The sequence below is a fragment of the Prinia subflava genome, chromosome 1 (genome assembly GCF_021018805.1).
Source record: "Prinia subflava isolate CZ2003 ecotype Zambia chromosome 1, Cam_Psub_1.2, whole genome shotgun sequence".
Lineage (NCBI taxonomy): Eukaryota > Metazoa > Chordata > Aves > Passeriformes > Cisticolidae > Prinia > Prinia subflava.
In genome coordinates this window covers 71,751,877-71,776,308 of record NC_086247.1, presented here as the reverse complement: position 1 = coordinate 71,776,308, position 24,432 = coordinate 71,751,877, and the positions used below count along the sequence as shown (strand labels likewise).

The following is a 24,432-nucleotide window of genomic DNA, read 5'->3' as shown; positions in this document are numbered from 1 at the left end:
TGGATTGACCACAGAATGGTATTAAAGATCTACAGTATAAATATATGTATTCAAATAATTTGATTAAGCATGGAGTAGAACAATATAGTCCTTCATTAGACTCCGGGCATTTTTTATCTTGCAGTCAGTTTTTAACCTATATTATGTCTGTAAAGGGAGTGAGTTGTACTCACTAGTAGGGAAAGAAACTAGGAGGCAAAATGCAAAGTAATCAGCATCAAATGTAGTACCATTTGTAGTAGCTGTACATACCGATGAGCAGGAAATCCAAGTTAGGCCTAGTGAGAAATAAACCCTGAACAAGTGAGTTAGTTGGATTTCTAAATTTATCTCAATGGATCATAACTAATTTCTGCTAATTCCTTGACAGAAACCATCATTAGGGATATACTTATGCAGCAAAATGACAGTGTGATTGTAGGATGGAAAGGGATCTTAGAGCTGGCTCATCTGGTATGTAACATGGCAGTGCAGATTAGCAACCACACTATCAGCCCACTTGGAAACCCTGAAAAATGTGACTGTAGAAGTTAAATTGGAAAAATATGCAAACACGACAAGATATCAAATGGAACCTAATATGTATTTGTTTAAGTGTTTGGGGTTACGTGCAAAAAGGGACTTGGGCCTTACAAAACTTTGTATTAACAATTGAGCTATGGATAGGTTTTTCTATTTCATGACATACAACTTGTAGAAAGCACTGGGGAACTAAGAGTGGAATCCACAGAGGCCATCTGCTGGGTAGCCCAATCTGGCTAGCAGGGAATGTTGAAGAAATGTGTGTGGCCATGGTCCAGAAACAGGGGCAGCGCAGTGGGACTTTCCTACAAAATACAATCTCCTTCCTGAACCACCACCATTGTTGGTTTGAGAAATGCCTCAGGGGCTCAGGAATCACCTTCAGATCCCTTCTCCTTTGAGGAAACTTCTGCCCATATATCTCAGGAATGTGTTCTGGCCACCCAGGGATTGTGGGATATGCTGCTCTATGTCATTCCTGCTGGTGTGAGGTTTTTTTGCACAACACACATGAATGTTTGTTGGGGCAAGTCTGGAAGAGTAGTACTCTCACTATAGGTGAATGCTCTATCAGAGGGTGATATCATCTATCTCTTTCTCTCATATCCAAAGCAATATTTAATCATTCCATGAAATGCAACACTGTTCAGCAGGAATGAAGCAGATACTTCATTCTGAAGAATCCTACAGGCTGGGCTCATGGCCTAGCCTCACCCAAAACCAGGAACCAAATTAAGTCACCTATTATACATACAAATATTCCAATAATGACATTACATGGAAAACAACACACCAGCTTCTCTTCTGAAAGAGAGCAATACCTGTGCAAAACCTGCAGCAAAAGCATATCTGAGCTTGTCTCATAAATCAAGCACCTCAACTTGCAGAAGGGGAGGAATGCCTAAAATGTCATCTAGATGCTCCCCTCCCTTGCCTGACAAGATCAGAGCACTGTGTACCTCCTAAGTCACATTAGTATTTTGGGCACTCACAGAAAATTATGAAAGCTGAGACATCTAATGAGTTGCAAAAATTTCAGTGTTAGATGCTGGCCAAGGGAGGCTTTTACAAAGGACAGTTTGGGTACAAGTCCTTACAGTGGGGATTAGGTTAGAAGTAGTTGTTAAAATGTTTCTGTGGCTATAATTAATATGGATATCAGAGGCTTTCATCATCCAGTGGTGGGAAGTGGAGAAGTGCAGTGAAAATTAAGATCTCAGTGGTGCCTATGTTGGATTATGGTGGCACAAATACCACTTTGGGGCCTGTGTTTCTTTTTAGAGTTAAAACATTGTTTCATTTCATGAATTAAGGAGCCTTAGTACTCTGTAATCTTTAGCAAGAACTTTAAATATCCAAAGTGAGCATTTTGTTTTGCTTCATGGTCTCCACTTAAAAGGACTCAGTACTGCTTTAAGCAATTTGCAGATGTAGCCCCAGCATCCAGCAGCTCTCTGCGTGTACTGAAGCTGCTGATACAAATTGTTTGCAAGTATGTGCCATGTCAGCTATGGCAAGAACCATCAAGTTCTGTAACCCTCTGAGAAGGAAGCATACTTCTGATTTGCTTTGTCATTTTTAGCTCTAGCAAGGAATACAAAACATACTGGCAAAGGAGTGCCCTAAGAAGCCCCTGTTTCAAAGTCAGAAGACAGCAAGTTTTGCCAGTGGGTGGCACTGTGAAATAGACTTGAGAGGAGTAGCTGAAAGGAAAAAACAAGCGGCACAGCAAGAAAAAGACAAGACAGGAGAATAACTGTTGGAAATCAAATACTTCTGACACGTTTACAGAATTTATGGGTTTTCAGTATTTGTTTACTGTTTTCATTTCACACTTTCCACGTTACATATTGCATTGTGAAACTGCTGTGTACTGCTATCAGGAAATAAACACTTTGGAACATATGGTTCTTGACCAGCTTTGAATTCATTTATTTCATCATTCTTTTTACTGCTTACTGCAACTGTCTATTTCTTTTTAAAAATACCAGGATGCACAAGAAGAAGCAATTAGAAACTGAAACATAAGGGATACCTCTTTCCAAGATAAAAAACGAGTTATCTTTGCTCTTATCTGAATAACAAAGACAAATACTCTCCCTTGTCTAACACTGCAAAGGAAAGAGTGCATTTTTGTGTGCTTGTGTGAATTTAGTACATGTAAAATATTTCAAACTCCAGCCTCACTGGCCCCTTATAGCTCTTGTCCTCTGAAAAACCATTTATATAGTTTTGCAAAGCCCAGTCTAGAGTTTTCTTGTGTATTGTTTTGGTATTTGTAAACTTCCAAAAATGTATGGCTTATAACCACTACAATAATTTTTACAGAGTTACCATAAAACCATTCAGAGCCATGTGAACACATTTTTTTCAACCATTCTTTAAACAGCAATGCTGCCCTTTTCCAAGTCTAGCCTAGAAACACTCCAGGGGCTGATGGGCCTTACTGTGTAGGCTGCTTTTAAACAGGGTGAGGATGGTGCTGTTTACTGTCATGGCCCTTTTGGTCAGTTCTACTACTACTTTGATCAGCTGGTACTTTGCACTGAATTCTCCCCCTTGTCTATGATAGTCTCCTAAGAATCCTGTGATACTCACCTACTCGTAACTTGAAGTCATTGAATGAATGCTTGTTTATGACATCCAGTTTTGCCACCAAGGCAAATGCAAACTCCACCATGGTTCCTATGTGCATATACTGCCGTTCAGGTTCCTGAATTCAAAAGACAAACAAACAGTGTAAAATCATTCTTGTGAGCCTTGGATGCTGTGAGAATACAACCAAAATACGCTGAACACTTGAAGACACTTAAGCCCTTAGGGATGTCCTAGTGTCAGCAGGCAGATGGAGAGGAGTAATGTAGAGGGTGGTAGCCTGTTGAGCATCAGTTAGATCAAACAATGCCCAAAGGACAGGATGGGTTTCACTTGTGTACAACCGGGCAGTCTAGAAGTGATAGATCCAAACCATGCCTAATCTAACGTTTTGATTGTCAAGTGACTGATTAGCTGCTACCTAATCCCACAGGCATTCAATATCTATATGTGTCTAGAATCAGTGAATTCATTATGTCTAAGTGTCTGCTTCTATTGTATTCCCTTTCATAATAAATAATGCTTGTGGACAGCCCCACAGAGATTTTCCCCCTCGCTGTTACACAGCTCAGCAGCCTTATAAAATGGTTAAGATCCAGTGAAATTCACAATTTTAAGAATTATTCCACCGATTTCATTGTGCAGATAAGCAAGGATCTCTGAGAACATTTAATAGACCTGAAAATGACTAAAACACAAGAGGAAGAGGGCAGCCCCACTCTGCCTTTTTATTTACAGAGTTTATACCACTTATCAAGGCTGTAGACTTAATCCCTCCTCATACACAACAAAGTGACCTGATTTTAAGTGCTACTGAGTCCTTTCAGGCTGAGGAGAAAATTGATTTTTAATGTCCCACAGCCCAAGGTAGGATCCTAACACGTGAATTATTTCATAAGACATGGATGGACTCTTTGATTTCTATGAGAAATTACTGAATCTTCCCTAGTTCTTGAGATAAAGGGATGGAAGAGGTGGACAGATGACAACTTCAGAGATGATTCATGCAGTGCATGCATCTGCCTGGGGTGGGACAGTAGTAGTGCTTGCAGGAGCAGCAGTTTAGATAAATGAAGCCTGTTTCCTTTGGAGTTCACTCCTAGCTAAAACAGATGGTCCTGTTCAGACCCCTTCCATAGGCACTTAGTCTTCCTTGGATGCTTGTTTTAAGCTGGGGGTGGATCCCAGCAGTATGTCTAGCAGTCAGTCACTGCCACACTAGGTACTGCAGGATCTGTGCATCTTTGGGAATCTGGAATGAAGGCTGCTGAGTTCTGGTGGATTTGTTTTGAGAATGTGTACTAAATCACCAAAGGAGTGCTAAACCGTGGATCTCTTCATTGTGTAAATAACTCAAATGATAAATTTCTTCCTCTGCATACATTAGTTTTAGTTGTGTTTGAGAGCTCTCTATGTCTTCACATCTTCGATCTGTAGTTCTGCATTTTCTTCATCCCTTTCACCTCCCTGTATTAAATGTCAGAGCTAATTTAAAATAATTCTTTGTCCCAGGATCATTAGGGTCTATAGTTCATGTGGTAATTGCTTGTGTTTAGAAGGAACATGAGTTTGGCAAAAGCACATTAATCCTTAGCAGAGACTGTGATTCTTAATTGCTGTCTCTCTGTTGCTAACCTAAAGTACTCTAAAAATCATGGCAAAAGCAACATTTTTGAATAAGTTGTGAATTGCATCTCTGAACTGGATGTACACTGACTGTAGTTCTAAATCCTACCATATTAAGTAAACTAGAAACAAAGGAACATATTCTCAGTGCTGAGTCTGAGGGTTCTATTAGTGGATAGTTAGTAAAGCAAATCACCCCTCCCAGCTCACAATGGAAAACATTAATTCTTGCAATCTTTTGTATGCTCTGAAAATCCAGTCCTGATGCAGCACATAGGAATAAAATGCTGTACTGTATTTATAGTGGAAGGCCTGTTTTAGCAAATACAGAGGTGGCATTTTCAAACTGCAATATGAAGAAAAATTCACAGGGACTACTAAAGTATATACTTGTCCAGTACAATACAATCTATGCTAATAAGAAAAAACTAGGCCACATTATTATAAATAACCTGAAGCTTAATAAGCAAAATTTTAGCCTTCATTTCAATATGCATTTTATTAAGCAAAAACATTTTCCTGTACCTGACACTGTTCTTGGTTGGGTGTAGCACTCAGTCCTGTTGCTGCCATGTAAGTGCTTCCAATGGTCTTTATTTTTTCAACTCCACTGAACTTTGGCTTTGACAGTAACTGTAAAACAAGTAACAGCCATTCATTATTCAGATCAGCAGCCCTGTTACTCTAACACCGATCAGAGAGTCAAACCTTAGAACAGTTTCTGTATGGACCTCAAATGGCTTCACAAATATATACAGGATGAAGGACTCAAGGATGGATAAAACAATGGTTACAAAACTCCAAGTTTCGGGAATTTCTGTCAGCTAAAATACCTTTTACTATAAAAGGGATGAAATTTATAGCAGTCAGAATAAATTCCATCCTATTTTACATACAGCTTTTAAAAGTCAATAGACTTTACACTCATGTGATATTGGAACTGGATCACCATGCCAGCCAACAGTTAAACTTTAGGCAGCTTTCTGAAAGTAAGCATCTATTTTATGCCAGTGGAATAGCCCATGTCAATGGGACCAAAATCCAAGTATTTTAGTTCATATATGCCAGTTTGTTTTGAACATTGGACACCCAATGAATTCCAAATGGGTTTGCTGCTAAAATACCCTCTGTAGCTGCACATCCACAAGTCCAGACTGTGCTCTCTGACTCATGACACAATTTTAATACCTTTTACTGGTATATTAACCACTAATAACTTCCCTATAGAGAAATACTGTTCTCAATGAGGCCTTTGTAGATGCCTTTTTCCAATCCATCTGTAGTCATACTCTCTACTTGCTTCTGACTTCAGAGACTGGAACATTACAACTTTTATAATCCCTTGATTTGCTTGTGTATCAAATCATCAGAGCAGATCAGGTATAACACAAAGTTATACTTGACTTTTGACATTTGTATCTAGAACTTGTGGATAATGCATGCTATGCAATGTAACTGCTTCAAGTGCTGCAGCTAAAGGGAAAAAGATACACAGGATTCTTATTATAGCAAATCAAAAGCAATTGAATATTATGTCAAATCAATATCTGATTTATCCCACATAAATCTCTTTTTCCTTTAATAGTCCCTGTAAGTATCTTCTGACGGCTCTTCCACTCTCCCCTTCAAGTATGTTTTCTGACTGTTGAATGAGTTGGTAAGATTGAAACCATATGTCAATCACTGTTGTAGGTACATACATCATCAAAGTCTGCAATGATCTCATTTAGCAGCCTGAGACATTCCAACCCTTCCTTATTTACATCAGATTCTGTGTAAAATTCCTTGAAATCCGGAACAGAGGCAAACATGACACAGACGCAGTCGTATGACTGATGATACAGATCCTGTCCAAAAGAAAACAAAATAAAGAAAAAAAAAAGGATCATACTCTGTAGTAAATAAGTTTCCTTATTAACATGCAGGGTCCAGGATCTAAAAACAGACATAGTGCAGTAGTTGGAATGCCTTAAGATGGAGGTTGGAATTTTTTTGCATTTAGTTGCATTTATTAATTTTAAACAGTTTATAAACCTGTTCACAAAATAGACTTAACATTTAAAGCTGAAAATATTGTAATGACTTTTTTTCTTCCTGAACATTAACCCCGTGAAAACAAAATGTTCACTAATATATTAGATAGGGCCCATCTCTGAGTCTTCTTATGAAGAGAATTTAGTCTGCCTTGCATGGCTGAAAATGTATTTTGTAAAACAGTATCCAATTTATTATCAGCTGTTTGTTATTGTACTAGCTAAAAAACTGAACCAAAATCACAAACTCAATGTACTAGAAATAATGCCATACGACCCTGATTGATAGTTCCCAACCTAAAATGACAGTATGCCTAAGAGGACAAAATAATTATCCTTTTTTTTGCATAATAAGGAGCTGGGGCAAAAAGAAAGAAGTCACCTGTACTGAAACTTACTTAGGGCAGAATCTGCACTGCCTTCTGTGATCACTGAAACGAGAGCATCTCTACCCCACAGAAAGATTCTGGTGCTAAAAATGACCGCCTCCCACTACCCTCTTCAGTTTCCTCTCCACTGCCCTTGAACATTAGACTATCTCTTCTTTCAGAACAAATTCATATCCCTCAAAAAAAGACAAAAAGAAAGAAAACTTATTAAACTAATACTTAGAAAAGAAATAGTAACTATACACAAAGGTAGATAGAAACAGCAATAAAAGAGGCTGTTATCTACTTTAATGTAAAACTACCTTCAAGTTGTTAATTGAGTAAAAAGGGTTTTCAATATTCACATGAAAAGGATTTATTCTGTGAGTTTAAGAAGCATAAGGTATTCTTTCCTTTTTAACTTAGCAAAGCTAAGCTAATTGCAATTTGACAATCAGTGTGTTCTTTTGTAAGAATGTGGTGTGCCTGTACACAGATGTGCACAGACACAGTGGATCTTTACTGCTGATGTGTAACTAAAAAATAACAGAACTGTGGGAAAACTGCTGACTGCTGCATTCCATCACAGGTGTGAGGGATGAGCAAACATGAAAATAATGATGGACAGGGAGGAACATGAGCAGCTGGAGGAGATAAATTATTTACTACTAAATTTTGTGCCTCTTGTATTTCCTAGGGATTCTATACTCATAGCATTGCTGAAGCTCCACTGTGGCTGTGTGCTGTAGGGATGGAATATATTGTTGCAATTCACGGCTCAAGCAGTTATTCTCTTGTTGCACCATGATTAGATCCAGATTTCTGAGACTGCTGTGGGAAATCCAAGGGTCAAGCCAGTAAGGAAATCTGGTCTGACTGTGAGTGTGTGGTGTGTGGGGAGTCAAGCAGGGCACCTGTTGGCTCACTGGAGCTCACTGTGAAGGGGATTCGGTCCCAGCTCAGGTGGTGCAGGTGTGACTGCCAGAGTGGCTCCTGGATGGTCTGATGGGAGTATTTCCTTAAGGAGGTACAGAGACTGCATTCTGTGGTTAACTCAGGTCACCTTCCCTGTAACTTCATTTCACTTATAACAACCCATTTGTCCTTCCTATCTAATACTGGGGCAATATCCATCCCCACTAATGCTCAATAACAGTGCTATCATGGAAACAATAACAAGAGCCACTATCTATAACCAGAGGAGTAGTAATTGTTAATATCACAATAAATTTCAGAGAATTTTTAAGGAGTCATCCCCAGCTAGATTATTTTGATCAGAATAATAAAGGATTTTACAATCGAGTGCCTTAATTTTCCTGAGTGCTTCTCTTGAAACAGTACTCTCCAAAACATGTAGTCAGAAAATTAAATGCAACACTATTCTAGGAAGAAACAGCTTTTCTTATTTGAACAAAAATAAAATCATCCTGTCCTTTGCATTCAATCATTTTCTTTTTCCTCTAACATCTGAAATTCTGCAAGTATGTTCCTTTTACTGTGTGGGATTGCATTTTATGGAAATGGTTTGCTCTGGCTCACCCTTGGAAAATGTATGGTTTATCCCAACTCTGTACCCTCCCTGCAGTATCCTGTATCTGTAACCTCATTGGCTGGAGAATGTTACCACGCCCCTTTTGAACCTCTGTGATAAGAATGCTAAGGCAGAAGGCTCTGCCCCTCTTGCCCCTCTTCCCCTGGAGGCCTCCTGATGCTCCCTTTCCCTCTCCTCCCTCCCCCCCCCCCCCTTTTTCCCTTCCCCTCTCCCTCAGTGAATAAACCCTCACCTCATCAGCACCCCACCGGCGTCTGAAGTCTCCTTGCCTGCAAGCCCGGGAACACCACGACCCCAAAAGACCCCGGGGGTCTCCGGGGGGCACTCCCCAGGGACCCCCCATAAATTTAAACAACAACAGATGATGCACCAACGTCGGGCAACAGCACCAGCGACCCTGAGACAAGATGGACCATGGTAACTCCGTTTCGGTGCCGTCTCCGGTGGAGCGGCCGTTCTGGGCCATCGCGGCCCGGGGCGGCCCCTCCCCCACCGCGCAGAGACCTCGTGAGCCACCACGCGGCTGTCCCACCACCGCCGACCAGCCTGGCGCGGGCCCGGGTCCCGGCCCCTTGGGGCCCCGGCCCGCCTCGGCGCTGCGTGGGCTGTGCAGCCCCACCGGGCGGCGCGGCGTGGGCGGCGCGGCTCCGCCACGGCGAGGCTCCGGCGTGAGCCCCGGCGCGGCGGGACCGCTGCTGCAGCGCGTGCCCGCGGCGCAGCCCCGGCCCACCTCGGCTCGGTGGCGCAGGCTGCGCGGCAGCGGCGCGGCATCCTCTGGCCCGTGGCAGCCGCGGCGCGGGTGGCGAACCGGCGGCGGAGCGGCCCCGGCGGCGGCACGGCCCCGGCGGAGGAGCGGCCCCGGCCCGGTGCGGCCGCAGCGCGGGGCAGTCCCGGCGGAGCCAACACGTGGCCCCAGCCCCGCCGCAGCGCGCGCGGGCCCCAGCACCGGGAGAAGCCGAGCGGAGAACAGGCGCCCCTCCCCCCGCCCGGCAACAGCGGCGAAGCAGCCCTGGACAGCAGCTAAAGGAACTCAGCCAGACAGCCAACAGAGAAGGAAAAAGCAGTCTTCAGTTGTGCCCAAGCCCCGCACCTTCCAAAACTCGGTTTTGTAAATTGTGTAACCTCCTTCCTCACCCTTACCCCCTCCTCCCCTCGCTGCTCCTTCTCCCTAACCCCCTTTCCCTTAACAAACCCCCGAGAGTTAACCCCTTCCTGCTAAACCCGGCACGGCACAGCTAACACCACGTGCTGCGCTGTGACCGCATGGCCACCATGGCCACGTGCTCTCAGTCCCATCTTCCGCTTTTCAAGTCCCACAAGGTAAACGCTAAGAAACCAAACCCCAAAGCTAAAGTGAATTTGTAATACCAGTTTTACAGCCTTGTATAATTGTTAATGCTACTTCGATTCCCTTTCCCTGTTTTTCTGCCCCTGTCCCTTGCTGTTCTGGCCAAACAGCAGGGTGTCCCAAACCCCTCCATTTCCTTCCCATCCCCATGAAGTAGTTTTTACAATTATGCCATTCTAGCTTTTGTGTGTGTTCATATTGCAGATTCCCCTGTTTTCTAATTTAGAAAGCAGAGGCTTTTTCAGGTCACAAGTGTAGATCCAAGGGAAGCAGTTTTTAGACTGTCTTCTTGTAAAGCGCGAATCAGTAGTAGACTACTGAATCGATAACGCTTTTTGGGTTTATACTGTCCTCAGTTCTGAGGGTGATTGATAACCTGATAGAGTGTCTGAGAAAGTATTTGACGGTTTTTGTAGTTTTTTTCTTTTGTTTTTCTTTTGATGACCTAAAACTGGGGGTCTTTTGTTAGGCGGTTGAACCAGTTGGAAAGTGAAAGGAGTGATTTGGCTCAGATCCTTGGGTGAGAATCTGAGGCCGTGTGTGGAGCCCGGGGAACTCCACGTGTTTTCCTGTCCCTAGAGTGGGAGCAGAGGTCAGCGCCTCAGCCTGAGCTGGGGGCTGTGGTGGTCTGAAAAGCCAGTTGGAAAAGACTAGACACTATTAGGCCAGTCACGCTGGAAAGGCTCAAACAAATTTGTTAACTTGTTTCAAATCTTGCAATATAAACTCACATAACCCGTCTACTGCAATTACAAGGTCAGATCAACTGTTCACCTTATAACATAATCCTTACTGCAATTGTATTTGGTTTCATGCTGCAAAACTGTAATTACTGTTTCATTTTTTTAATTGTTAATTGTCATATGTCATATTTCTCTTCTCACATTTTAAAGAAAAAAAGGGTGACTTGTGGGATTGCATTTTATGGAAATGGTTTGCTCTGGCTCACCCTTGGAAAATGTATGGTTTATCCCAAGTCTGTACCCTCCCTGCAGTATCCTGTATCTGTAACCTCATTGGCTGGAGAATGTTACCGTGCCCCTTTGAACCTCTGTGATAAGAATGCTAAGGCAGAAGGCTCTGCCCCTCTTGCCCCTCTTCCCCTGGAGGCCTCCTGATGCTCCCTTTCCCTCTCCTCCCTTCCCCCCCCCCCTTTTTCCCTTCCCCTCTCCCTCAGTGAATAAACCCTCACCTCATCAGCACCCCACCGGCATCTGAGTCTCCTTGCCTGCAAGCCCGGGAACACCACGACCCCATAAGACCCCGGGGGTCTCTGGGGGGCACTCCCCGGGGACCCCCCATAAATTTAAACAACAACATTACTGTCCCCTCATCTCTAGCACCTGAAGATCTTCCTGGGACAGAGAAGGCAAACCAGTCCAATTTTATCCCTTGGAAGGGAGTGGTGGTCAGTTTCTCTAAGGCAGAATTTCTGCTCTAAGTAAGATGCTAGTTCCATCCTGTAGCTAATAAAGCACGATTCCTCTTTCTCAGTGATGGGCTTGCCAGTAAGCTTACAGCACAAAAGCTACAAAAGCTCCCAAGCACTTTTTACTAATAGGGAATCTGAATGATAAAAGCATTAAGGAGAAAGCTGCAAAAGCCAGTTGCAGAGATTTCATCCTGGCCCTGTTTCCTGCTTTTCATTTTAGATTTTGAGCCTTTCTCTCAATTGTAAATAACCTGTCTTGTATCCAGCATGCAGACTACTAGCAGAAACCCAGTTCTGGAGGTTCAGGTAAAGCAAACAAACCTTTATTATTTGCTCTGAAGGAAATTTGCTTTTGATGTACTGGCAATAGTAAATGTATATCCTGTTATAAAAAGACCTATGATGGTCATTTGAAACTACAGTCCCACTGCCCCAGTTAGCATTCATCCACTCACTTTTCCCTTTTCATTTCTTTTGCCTGCTTTTCAGCAGCACACTTTGTTTTCCCTTTTCTCAATGCAGCTGCATGCATAAAATACTAAGGGAAGTAGTATTTTGAAATAGAATAGTCATCCATTTTCTTAACCTCAGAATCTGTTTGAAACAGAAAAGAACACACATAAAACTATACTAACTTGACTGTTGCAGCTAAGGAAAATGTGGACAAATTTCAATATTGTATCTTTTGTATTCAATATTGTATAATTGGGTATCCACACATAGAAAACAAAGGTCTAATCTTCCCTAATGTCTTTAGGTGTATCTACACACACAACCTTGCTGACATGGAAACAAATCTACAGACATGACAGATACTTATATTCCTGAACACTTTCAGAGATTTCAAAGGGCCTTCCTTTGAAAACTGTTGAAAAAAACCAAACCAAACCAAACCAAACCAAACCAAACCAAACCAAACCAAACCAAACCAAACCAAACCAAACCAAACCAAACCAAACCAAACCAAACCAAACCAAACCAAACCAAACCAAACCAAACCAAACCAAACCAAACCAAACCAACAAAACCCCCTCGAGTTTGGGTTTTTTTTTTTAAATGGATGTAATTAAAATCATGTCAATTTATTTTTACTTCGCCTGACATGATGAGTTGAGGAGCTCAGCACATTACAATTTCTGTGCTTCATTAAATTAAATAAACTCATTCCAAATTAAGAATCTTGAGGGGTGACAAGACAAATTCCAGTAGCCAATACAAAGGTAAGCAGATGGTGTTACTCTGCTGGGGAGCTGAGGTGGAGTAGCACATAATCAAGAAAGCAATCTCCTGATGGTTTGCTGTGTTTAATGCCTTAACTGAGAACTGGAGCTGAGTCAACTTGGCTTCCAGCCAAAATCTTCACTGCATTTGAAGGAACCCCACAGCAATTTTTGTTCAATGTTAGCTACCAAATGAATATTTGCAGGGAATACTAAAGTATTGAAATGCAGTCCTGATTAGTACTGCTTAATGAAAACCACCGTGAAAGGGAAGACGTTGTCCTTTTCAGCTCAGGAGATCAAAAATTAATCCCTGTATGTGCCCTCTGCCTTTTTTTATCAGTTTTGAAACAATTAATTGGCATGCACAAGTAATCCAAACTCTTATATTTAAGATTTCTATAGCTGTTATTCTCTCTAAATGGATATATTTTTTTTTCTTCTTTATTATTACTGTAAAGGAATATTAGGAGCAGGTCTAATTTCCGGCAAAGTAAAGATGGATCTTTTGGGTGAATTTTCTGGTGCTTGGGTTAGGTCCATTAAGCAGTGAGTAAACAGGTAATTCAGTGTTCAGAACATCTTTCCAGAATTAAAATAGCTACTGTTTCAGGGAAAAGGTTAATTTTCACTCCAATAAACAAGCTCTCCAGTGAACAGAAGAAAATTCAGAACCTGGTTGCAACTCCACTCTGATCATGGAGAAAAAAGTGTCTGAATGCATATAATTTAAAATTAAACTCCTGTAGATTCAACCATTCTGTTCTGCCTCCTCCTCACCTATTTTTTACCATTCTTCAATAGACAAAGTGCATTGCCACTTAGGAAAATTTCACCTTTGTATTTCAGAGTGTTATAGTGCATTCAGTGCTGTAAAGTAAAGCTTACAGGAAGGAAAGGGGAAATGAAAGTGACTATAAATTTATATTTTCACTGTAAGGACCTACTGTTCAAAACAGCATTAAGTGGTATTTCCAGGGTACACTGCTTTCTTACAGAGTAGAGGATATACAGAGACAGCTGACCTCATTCTTCAGGTTTCTTGCCAAGAAGTGTTCAGCTACGTGGGCTGGCAGCACATTCTCCAGAAGCACCCGATTTAGGTTTTCCATGGTTTCAATCTCCTCCCGCTCTTTTTTGAACTTGTTCTTCCACAGGAAGTCTAACCTACAGTAATATTCATTCTGTTACAAGAGGACACAGAAGTAAAGAAACAATAGGCATCTTGTCCTGCTGGAATACAGGTTTAAGAGACAAAATAAGCACAGTACACAACCACTACAATGCTAGTATTTGGCTACTCAAATATAATTCCATGTCCCACAGAAGTCACACCCCAAGCATATACTTTGTGACATACATTTTATCAAATCCAACAAAAAGGCCAAGGAGAAAATAAGAAAAGTTGCAAGGTGCCTTAAAAATGAAAGATTCATTTGTCTACTCTCAGACTTGAGTAGAAATTCATTCCAGTAATCAAACACTGTAATGGAAACAATGTATAGTTTTGCAACTTAATATTATTTTGTAAGTGCAGAATGTCACTTACAATAATGGGCATTTCAGGAAAACCTTAACTTTTACTAACTTTAAGTAACACCATGCAACCAGCCTGGCAAAAAGAAAACAGCGTATTGATATAATATATACGTTCAATATATCAAATCATGGTCAGACTATCAAAAATGGCTCAGTCTGTTGGGCCAACTCAGGTGAATTTTGGTTTTGTTAGTTGCCTTTTTTTTTGTTGGTTGGTTGCTTTGACACTCCATTCTGTAGTGCTTTATCCTCCTTGTCTTTTTGTCCCAGAGTTTTCATAATACCTTTCTAGTAACCACAACAACCATACCTGGAACTATATGAAAATAAGTAACATCCTTGGAGAATCAGTATGTTTTGAGATCCAATTTCACTAGATAAGTGAAAAATTAATAAAAACTGCACTTTTGTGGAGCTCTCCCCACTTCCTTTCAATATTGTCAATGTATTGCCATAAATTCTATGGCATTATTTCCACAGTAAAGCTTCCTCTGGCCTCTCTCATTTGACTTGATAAAAATCAAGAGCTATTTCAACATAGTCTTAATGGTTTAACACTATCAGGCAATCTCAATGAAGGCTATGTTATTAACCAGGAGAATACAATTATGATGGCAATCTTATTATAGAAAAACTTAAAAATGCTAGCTAGAGTTATTAGCAGTCAGTAAGCATTGACATAAAAAATGAGAGTAGTCCTTCTGACTGGGCAGTGGCTGTCACAGCTCAAAATGATTCATAGGTATTCTACTGAGATCACGGCCAAAGATAAGAGCAGAAAGTTGAAATTAGAATTAATGGTATAAAAATGATTTGGCAAGCTTTTAAAAGGCAATGAAAGAAAAAACTGATGAAGCAAATACCGTATCTGCCAAATACTTGCAGGATGAAAAAACAGTAAGAGGAAAATGATTCCTCCACTTAAACACATAGAGAGAAATATACTCAGGTTTCCTTTAAATTGGTTGATAAGGGCCAGATACATTTAAACATTAATTACAAACTGAATGAAAGAGAACATCCATAACATGAAATCATTGTTAACATACTCTCTTTGTGCTGATACCTACACTACTAAGGACAGAGTGCAGACCTCAAATGTACTGCAAAAGAAATATTCTGGTTATTCTGACTCAAAGATGATATTCTTCTGAAAGTAAAAGGGGTCTTGACATCTTAGAATGGGTCGTGCTGCATCCCAGAAATCTGGACTTTGAATGTCAAATAAACAAATAAGCTGGATATTTTAAATAATTATATGTTACTAAAGGACATTTGCAAACTATAAGCAAAAGAAGAGTTGGCAGAAACTTAAATACTTCTACAGACAATCATAAAGGTACTGAGAACCTGAGAACAGATTTCTGCAGGGATATGGAAATAGGATTTTATTGTTGCCCTGTCATTCTGCCTGTATTAAATGGCAGTTATCAGTCCTATAAAGCTTGAGGTCATGAACAGGGATTTTTTTCAGAACTGTCCATATAATGCAAAATACATACAGTCACTTTTTTCAAATGTCTTTTTATATATATGTTAGATATTTAACCATCCAAGAAATTAGATTAATATAAATATAAATACACATAGATGGTAAATTCAAATGCCACCAACTGTATTCAAGCAGAAAAAATCCAATAAAATCCTGGGATGTCAAAATTCTTGGCATAAATTTAGAAAAGTAAATGGTTCATACATTGTATCGACTTTGTATCAAAAAGAAAAGGTGTAGCTAAGTGAAGTTTCCAAAAATATGTTTCTTCTTTAAAGGCTAGTATCAAACAGATAATTTATTTACTACCTTACTATTTACTGAATTAAATTTAGGCTGCTCCAAAAAAGCACAAAGAGCACTCAGAGACCAGGAAAGAAAAATCAGAATGTATTCTACTATTTCCTTTGAAATCAGAAAAGTCAGCTTATCATATTTCAAAAAGAGAAAAGCAGTAGCTTGCTAACTTGCCTTGAATTGTTGTGGTGGGGTTTTTTTTTGGGTATTTTGTTTGTTTGTTTGCATGATATGAAACTTTTGGTAGATATTCTGATCAGTCAAAACAGACAGTGTGTTAGAGAACTGACAAATGGTACAGATATGAGCCAAATGTTTGGAAAAGAAGCAGGAACAACAGAGCAAGGTACTTCATGAAAAAACAGTGAATGCTAAGGAAAAGAGCTATTTAGACATACTGGCTAAAGCTGATACAATTGGACGAGTTGACATGCTTTCTGTAAACATGCCTCTGTCTATTACAAAGGAGCAAGTTGTCATGTGACTAGCAGTGAAATTTGAAATAAGTTTTCATTGAATTCTTTCATAAGAGACTCTTGAAGAAACTGCTGTTTTTAAAAAGAGAAGAGTTCCCTCACAAAATAAAAGCTCACTAAAAAATAGAACAGAGACAACAAAGAAACAGTTTTTACAGCTCAGGGAAGCTGCCACAAGCACTTCAGCAGTAGAACTACCAATGAAATTAAGTGTGGATAACTACAATATAATCAATCATGGAAAAAATATACAGCAAACCTACAGAGTAAATAGACACATAATATTTTAGGTACTGTTGAGAAAGGAATTCACAGGCTGTCAATACTGGATTCAAAGCAGATCATAAGAGAGATTGAGTGCTCAACAGCGTTTAAATGTGAGCACACTCTTTACACAGTCAAGCCCACACCAATCTGGATTCTCCTGGGAAGGGTGGAAGTGTCACCATTCCCAAGACATGGTCTGCCTGTCGCCAGCCCATTATCCAGTAACTCTCAGGATCTGTACGCAGAGTGAAATGAGTCACTTCGTCTCAGTGGCAGGAAATGCTTGTAGCCTATGCTGGCAGGGCCATCAAAAAAACCCAAAACAAACAGTTTTGCCTTCTCCACCTCACTTTTGTCTGTTCACTCCCATTCTTCTGGCACAAGCATTGCTGTGGCCACCCCATAAATCTTGAAAATAGATCTGGCTCAAAACCAACCATTTCTGCAGGTTTAACTTTTAATCCTGTCCATTTCCCTATTTTGATCCACTATATATCTTCACAGTGAGCTGTACCAGTACAATGAGGAGACAAAAGGATAAGAAATAAGCAGCTGAGGAAAGCTCTACTCCCTCCAGTGGTGATGCTAGCTGTGCAGCTAAAAGAATTAAGTAGGCTCATAAACTGTGTAATGATATACTAACTCTCCCTCTCTTCATCCCAGCTGAACCAGAGGCACTTATCTCTTGTCTCTGCTTTTGATTCAGGAGAGGCATCACTGTGACCAGTGGTCAGCATGTTCACAGAGCTAGGCTTGCAGGAAAGCATCCACTTTTTGTTTGGATGAACTTTTTGGTTACTCATCCTGCGGACAGAGGAGCACCAATGGCAGCTGAAGGGAAGTAGAAAGGCCACTCTTTTCATGGGTGGCTATTATCTTTAGCATTTTTAAATCATCAGAAATCAAAAGAAGAAAAAATACATATTATCTGCAAAAAATGCAATAACTAACAGAGAAATTACTTGTGTATTGCCCTCTGTGGAAGAAGGGTAAGGAGGAATTTGACTTTGTTGACGCTTGCCAAGGTGGCTCAACAGCATCCTGCAAGTGCTACTGAATGAAAATAGAAACGAGGAAGTTTAAAAACAGAAAGACAAATATTGTCACATGAATTTCTATCAAACTGTGAAATTCATTATCGGTGTTGGGAAAACCAGGAAGACAAAATGGGTTAAAAAAGGGGTAAGAGAGTGAAACACAAGGCAAAACAGCCAATAGCTATTAAACACAGCCACAGAAATACCAACTGGCAGAAGGTGGAAAGTATATGTCCCTGGAAAAGTCACTCTATGCAGGTTGATTTCCTCCCCTATTCTTTTTCTAAGCATTTGCTACCCATCAATATTATCAAGAGTAAGTTAAAATGGCAGGTCTTACGCCAGGTATGTATTAAAATTAGTTCATAACATTTTCCAGTAATATTTAGACTTTGCTTGAGAGTGTTTGAACATGCAGAAGATTTTTTTCTCCTTCTTTAAGGAAGAATAAGTTAGCAGAAAATCAAAGGCTAAAGACTGAAGAGGTATAAATAAGTGCTTTCACGACAAGGATCCTGGTCCTACAGCTCTGAAAATGAAGACTTTTTCCATTACACAATAATTTCTTAGTTGGTGTGTCAGAGAACACCCATAGCTCTGTGCAAAACAAACTTTCTTGTTGATGTGACTGAAGCAACTAAGAAATCTTTCCCAGTGAAGATGATATTTCTTCTCTCCTTTATTCTTGGTATTGCACCCTCTGTCTCCATCTGAAACTTGGATTGACAGGGACTAAAGGTTCTCCACTTATGAAGTGGGATGGCACTTAGCCTCTGTCTGAGGGAAAGTAGCTGTGCTGTTATAAGACCTACCATCAAATGAATAAACTCCAATGTGCTGCTAATGACAAGGCAGATGAAGAATGTTATTTCTAAATCACAAAGGATGTTCCTCACTACAATAAAAACTGCAGAAACTGCCAGATAAGATTTTTTTGTGTAGTAACCTGCAGGGCCTGCATGCCAATTTAAATGACAGTCATTACCTTTTGAGGAATTTTAATGTAAATTAATGATTTAAGGACAGTCTGGAATTCCCAAGGCTGCAGTCTGTGAAGGCTCAGGCTGTTCATGACATCCCACATGCATTGCCTCTTCCATTTCAGAGCCCTGTCTTGTGCACTGTGTTCTGGCACAATGGGCTGGAATTGCAGCTTTTACCCATGAATCCTATACAGGCCTGAGGATTTAGAGAAAGAACTGCCTTGGCATCTTTCTTCAGCTTAGTACAGGGTAAGGCCATTGACATCGCATTTGTTCTGGAAAAGCACAAGTGAGTAATAAAAAGAGTAGTTTCCTGTTGGGTCACAGTTTTAGTGCAACCGTGGCCTCAGCGTGTGGCACACGTCTGTGTGCATGCTATATTGTTTCTGTGTCTGCACCAAATTGTAATAACTGTGAAGAAAATAGCTTGCAATTAAGCAACCAGGGCGACAGCAGATGGATGCAGACAGATGGGAGCAAATGGGGAAGCTACGAGCCAGTGTCGGTCAGGACGACAAGCAATAGTCACAGTGCTCTGTCAGCATAATGCCAGCCAGAGTTACTGGGGAGTTTTAAGGGAGTATTGGAAGGCAAGAAAGAAAATGGTTTTATAGATCCTCCTGACACCCCTGTGGAAGGGTATGGGGAAGAACAGGAGAAAGGCATTTCTCTGAGAAGGTGACAGGCTGCATGAGGCAGCTGGCATTGTGTCCTCTGGTGCAGGTGAAGAGAAGTGTGTGTCTTACCTGTCTACCCAAAACCAGTAACGTGATGAAGAATATGAACAAGGAAATTGAGCCCATTGTCTTCAGGTCCTTCAGTATTCCTGGCCTATAAAATAAAAAACATGAGTAAAGCAGGCTGCTCAGAAGTTAAACCAACACTACTTCAAGTGCAAAAGTAAAACCACAATTTATATGTACTACTTTCTGGTATATAAAATAAAAACATTTAAATATGATATGCTATATTATTTGATGAAATATTATTATTTATATTATGTAGCCTTAAACACCTCTACTACATTCTCTGCAAATGTGCCTACATTTTGAAGTCTGATAATAAGATAAGAATTTAGGAAAAATAATATCCTTTTTCACTTGCAAATGGAGAGAATTTTATAGCTTATTCTAGACAAATAGAATAAAAATAGATTTTAAATACAATAAAGCTATTTCAGTTGTGGAGAGCTCAACCATATCCAATGAATATGAAGAAAAAGAAATTAAAACACCTATCTCCCGAGATACCTTTTCACCTCAGAATTACAGGAGATATAAACGAGATCTTACGGAGTTTATTAGAAACTCTGCTTTGGCAAAAGTCACTAGAGGTAATGGGAAACAGTTCACACTAGAACTCCCCTACCTATGCCACTGAAACAAGAACCTTGGTGAGAGATTTAGGAAGGAAAATATCAACAGACACAGACCTTCACTGACAAAATCAAAGCTGCCGGAAGCACAAGCTCGATCTAAGCTCTCCCCTGGTTCTCCATACCATCACACACATATCCTTCCCATTAACAAAATGGAAACAAAGACTTGGGTTTGTTTATTTAATCTTCAGATTTAAGTGCAAAGAAAACCTACACTTTTTTTCCCCAGTTTTTCAATTAAGATCCTTTTCCATGATTGTTACAACACAGGAAAAATGATAATGAAACTACACTAAATATCGGGAATTTCTGGTATGGCATATACCATACACTTGGCCTACACAGAAGAGAATCACCTCTTTGTTTTGAAAATGAGGTAGAAATTACACCTGTCTAAAAATTATTTTACACAGCAATAACAGGAAATGGACTCATAATTTTGGTCTTACCGATTATCACCTGTAACAAAGATTTCAGCAGTCTCACTAAAAACTTGAGCTACAAATGCACAGGCACAGCAAAATAAAACAAAAAATATCCCCACTATTGGTCTACTAATTTTTTCAATCACTAAGACTTCATTTGTAAACATTTCAGACTATGTACTAGTTCTGGGGAAGTTTCTTTGTCTTGCAGTAAATATGGTCTAAAAGCCTTAATGATGTGCAGCCTGAGCCCTTAGCAAACTTGATGATGACTTCTTTGTAATGCCCTTTAAGACAAAAATGCAAATTAAGCCATATCCTATTTCCTATAGTATGTGATTTAAATGCCTTTGTCAGACTTATTTTATTCTAATCCTCTGAGGTGTGATATTAAATCAAATATTAACTGCAGCAGGACAGTGATTTTACATTATGACTCATTACATAGCCAAACACGTATATTCCATGGTGTAAGAACTAGCCAAACACGTATATTCCATGGTGTAAGAACTACCATGGGTAGTATTTATCTTCAGAAAGACTGGAGTTAGCCACCTACCTTCTAAGAGGTGCCATTGCATACATAAATTTGCTGTAGTCATCCAGCATGGGCCCATGAGTGTGCAGAAGGATAACATTGTAGCCCACCAATGCAATCAACATTATTACCATTTTCAACTCATAATTTATCCTCAGGAAAACAGAACAGGAAATGAGCCCTAATATGCAGCTGTATATAAAATACTGGCAAAGAGAAATCAAATGGAAAAATGTTTAGAATTTGGCTCTTGAGTAGGAAATCATGCATAATAAAATCCTCAGGCTACTTTAAAAAACAAATTGACTGACTACTGAAGTGTGTAATCTATCACAATCTGGGACACTATAGTTTGTAGACAGCCAATAAAAATAATTTTATGCTCCCTAATTTTCACCCTTGGACACATTTGATTTACTCATCTACATTTGTGGGATACCACTGCTGGTTTTGAAATCTAATGTAGGAGTCTGCTGCCAGCAGACTGACATAAGATTTATTCCTGTTCCACTGTAAAATTTTCATTCATGCTCGAGTCTCAGGATTACCCTGTATGTCTTGCTAGCATTTGGGTCAAGGTCAAATGTCTAAAGGCCTGAAAACAATAATTTCATTGCCCAAATTTGCAGTTGTTATAAAACTGATGTTTTATAACAACTGCAGTACACAGTTGTTATGAATATCATAGATAGGCAACTTTACAAACTCTAGAAATGCAGCTAGGATAGAAAAAATACAAAGCTATTAACAGGGCCTATGAATAATATAAATATAAAAAATCCTTTTCTCAAATCCTGTGGAGTAATACCTGTATAAGAATACATTCAATTGGTAAAAAAAATAAAAGCCTTTTCTTTCCTATGTCATATATATCAACAAAAATACATATAGTTGAAGTTAAATTCTTGGAAAAAAATATTTTCTCATTATACTTTCTGGAAATCCATTACAACATCAAAATTAATGCTAAAACAGAAATCTTCTCTAGAATCATTATCTTAGTCTTTAATACTCAACCGCTTTTCCAGAAATGCTTCCTGAAAATTACAGTCCTGCACCTTGAAGGGAAGTTTCTTTTCTGAAACTACAAAGCATTCTATTTCTAGTCGTGCTATTTTCGGACTGCTGTTGACTTGTTGATGGCAGCACTTTTGGCAGAACCTGAATCACTGTATACTAATTTTGGAGGATCACTAAGAAGGAGAATTTTCACAGGACCCATCAGACAGAATTTATCTGCCATCTCATCTGGTTGAAATAAGAAATAGATAGAACTATTGTTCAGAATCACCAATTCTCTGGTAGCTGCATTTCAGAGGAGGTCACACTCCAAATTCAGTGTTACATAAAAATAGCAGCATCCTTTTTTGAGTCAATAAGGCGTTCTACTGTTGAAATCAGTTTTCCAAAAAGAAATCAGCAGAGGCAGTCTTGAATCTGCAACTGGATACTGTTTGACAAAGACCTAGAAATTTTCAAGTGGAACAGTCTCTGACAGTGTTCCATAGGAATGCAGAGAATAGATTGAAAATTTCAGACAAGGGTGGATAAATTAGAGAAAAGTGGCACAGCCTCACATTTAAGAATGCAGACCTTGCAGAGAAATGCAGTGTTTCAGTAGGAAACAAGCAGATCTGGAGAGTCTGGCAATCCACAGAGCAGTGAAGCTGAGCAGGCACAGGCCCCTGCTCTGCTCAGTGCACTCTGGCCACAGGATAACCTCAGCCAGCTCAGCCACCTTGTCACAACCCAGGAGCCTGCAGGCAGCTCCCACTTGGTACCAGTGTGATGCCACCTCTGCAGCCTTGGCTTTATCCAACAGTGCAACAGCAAGTTCTCATGGACCTCATCTCTTTGTCTGACAGCTGAAGCAGTGAATAGAAATACCTCCTTTTAAGAAAATCCTCTAACAGCTCAAAAGAGGAAAATGCTGGGTAACATCTCCACGGACAGAATCTGCACCTCAGCATCTGAAAGGGTGTAATTCCATCTATTCTCTTTTTCTTTCATGTGCTAGCTAATAAGGGTATTTTAACCAATACCTTACAGAGTCTGAGTGTCTTTCTTAGTGGGATCACAGGTCTGGTGCCATGCACCAGGGTTCTACACATATAGATTCCAGCCCAATGCATTCGGTCTCCTCTTAAAATTGAAGACCTACAGTTCTGTGAGTATAAAGATCTTTATTGAAGTAATTAGGAATTCTACTCCTATATGTCTATAGAGAAAAACTTGGGGACAAAGTAATTTTGTAAAAGAATTTCCTAGTCAAATAAAATAGATTCCAAAACTGCATCTTTTAAATGTCAGTATTGTAACATTGTATATTAAATGTCAGTATTTCAACTTTTATTTATTTAACGTGTGGAGCTGCAGCACTGATACCAGACTGTATTTTGTCCCAGGAGCAGATATACTCATCTACTTCTATTACACGGAAGCTACAGAAGCATCATAGCAAAACTAAACAAAACTAGACACAAAAAGATCCCTATAATTTACTGAGGAATCCCTGCTAAGTCTTTTTAAAAAGTAAGGTATACTAATCAAAAAAGTTTTGGGGAGTAGAGAAGGAAGCAAATCAATTGCTTTGCTTCACAATGAACTTAATTCAATTGGGGCTAAAGTAATTCGTGAAGCTTTTATGTACTCATTTTAGATGACATAGTCAATAGATGTCAGGTTTACTATCATAAATCACATAAACTTTACTGACATGAATAAAGCTTAAAACTAACACACAGATTCAAAATAACAAATTTTTAATTTAAGGAAACAAACATTTGTCATCCTAAGTAATCAATATCTTATAGAGTGACGAGAGAGAAATTTTAATCCCAGGAAAAAGAAAAAATTAAAAGTTGTAACTCAAAAGGAATTTATAGCTTATTCAAGCTAAAATATATGCAGTGTGTGGAGAAAACAATGTATTTCGGAGCTGTTTTAAAGTTTTTAAAATTTTTAGCTAACTGTGATTCTTTATTTATTAATGTCAGAAGTGAAATTTTAACATAAGTTTTTGGGCCAATCTATCAAAGACAATTTTTCATAGATGAAAGAAATTTTTTTAATACTTTAAAAGCTATAAATCCTGAAATCCGGACACACCATTTTGGTAATGGTCTCATTATTTCACCATAGAGATGAAATAAACTCCCTTCTCTTCTCACTGCCACCAGCTTATTCACCCAAACCCAGCTGACCTATTTTGACACAATATATGGCTTGCTCTTTTCAACTGCAGGTCTTTTGTAATCCTTTTAAGAATCACTGCTCTCTAGGATACAGTTTCCACTTTTTGCAG

At 39.6% G+C, this 24,432-nt stretch overlaps 1 protein-coding gene across 1 annotated transcript in view; it reads right to left on the bottom strand.

Moving 5' to 3' along the window:
* ADCY2 (adenylate cyclase 2) overlaps window positions 1-24,432 on the bottom strand; it is a 210,226-nt gene that overhangs the window by 5,552 nt on the left and 180,242 nt on the right. The window contains exons 18-23 of the mRNA XM_063399668.1: window positions 21,150-21,334; window positions 19,534-19,618; window positions 13,722-13,880; window positions 6,444-6,590; window positions 5,269-5,376; window positions 3,121-3,235 (exon numbers count right to left, since the gene is read on the bottom strand). Of these exons, the coding sequence (XP_063255738.1) occupies window positions 3,121-3,235; window positions 5,269-5,376; window positions 6,444-6,590; window positions 13,722-13,880; window positions 19,534-19,618; window positions 21,150-21,334 (799 nt within the window). The remainder of the gene's footprint in view (window positions 1-3,120; window positions 3,236-5,268; window positions 5,377-6,443; window positions 6,591-13,721; window positions 13,881-19,533; window positions 19,619-21,149; window positions 21,335-24,432) is intronic.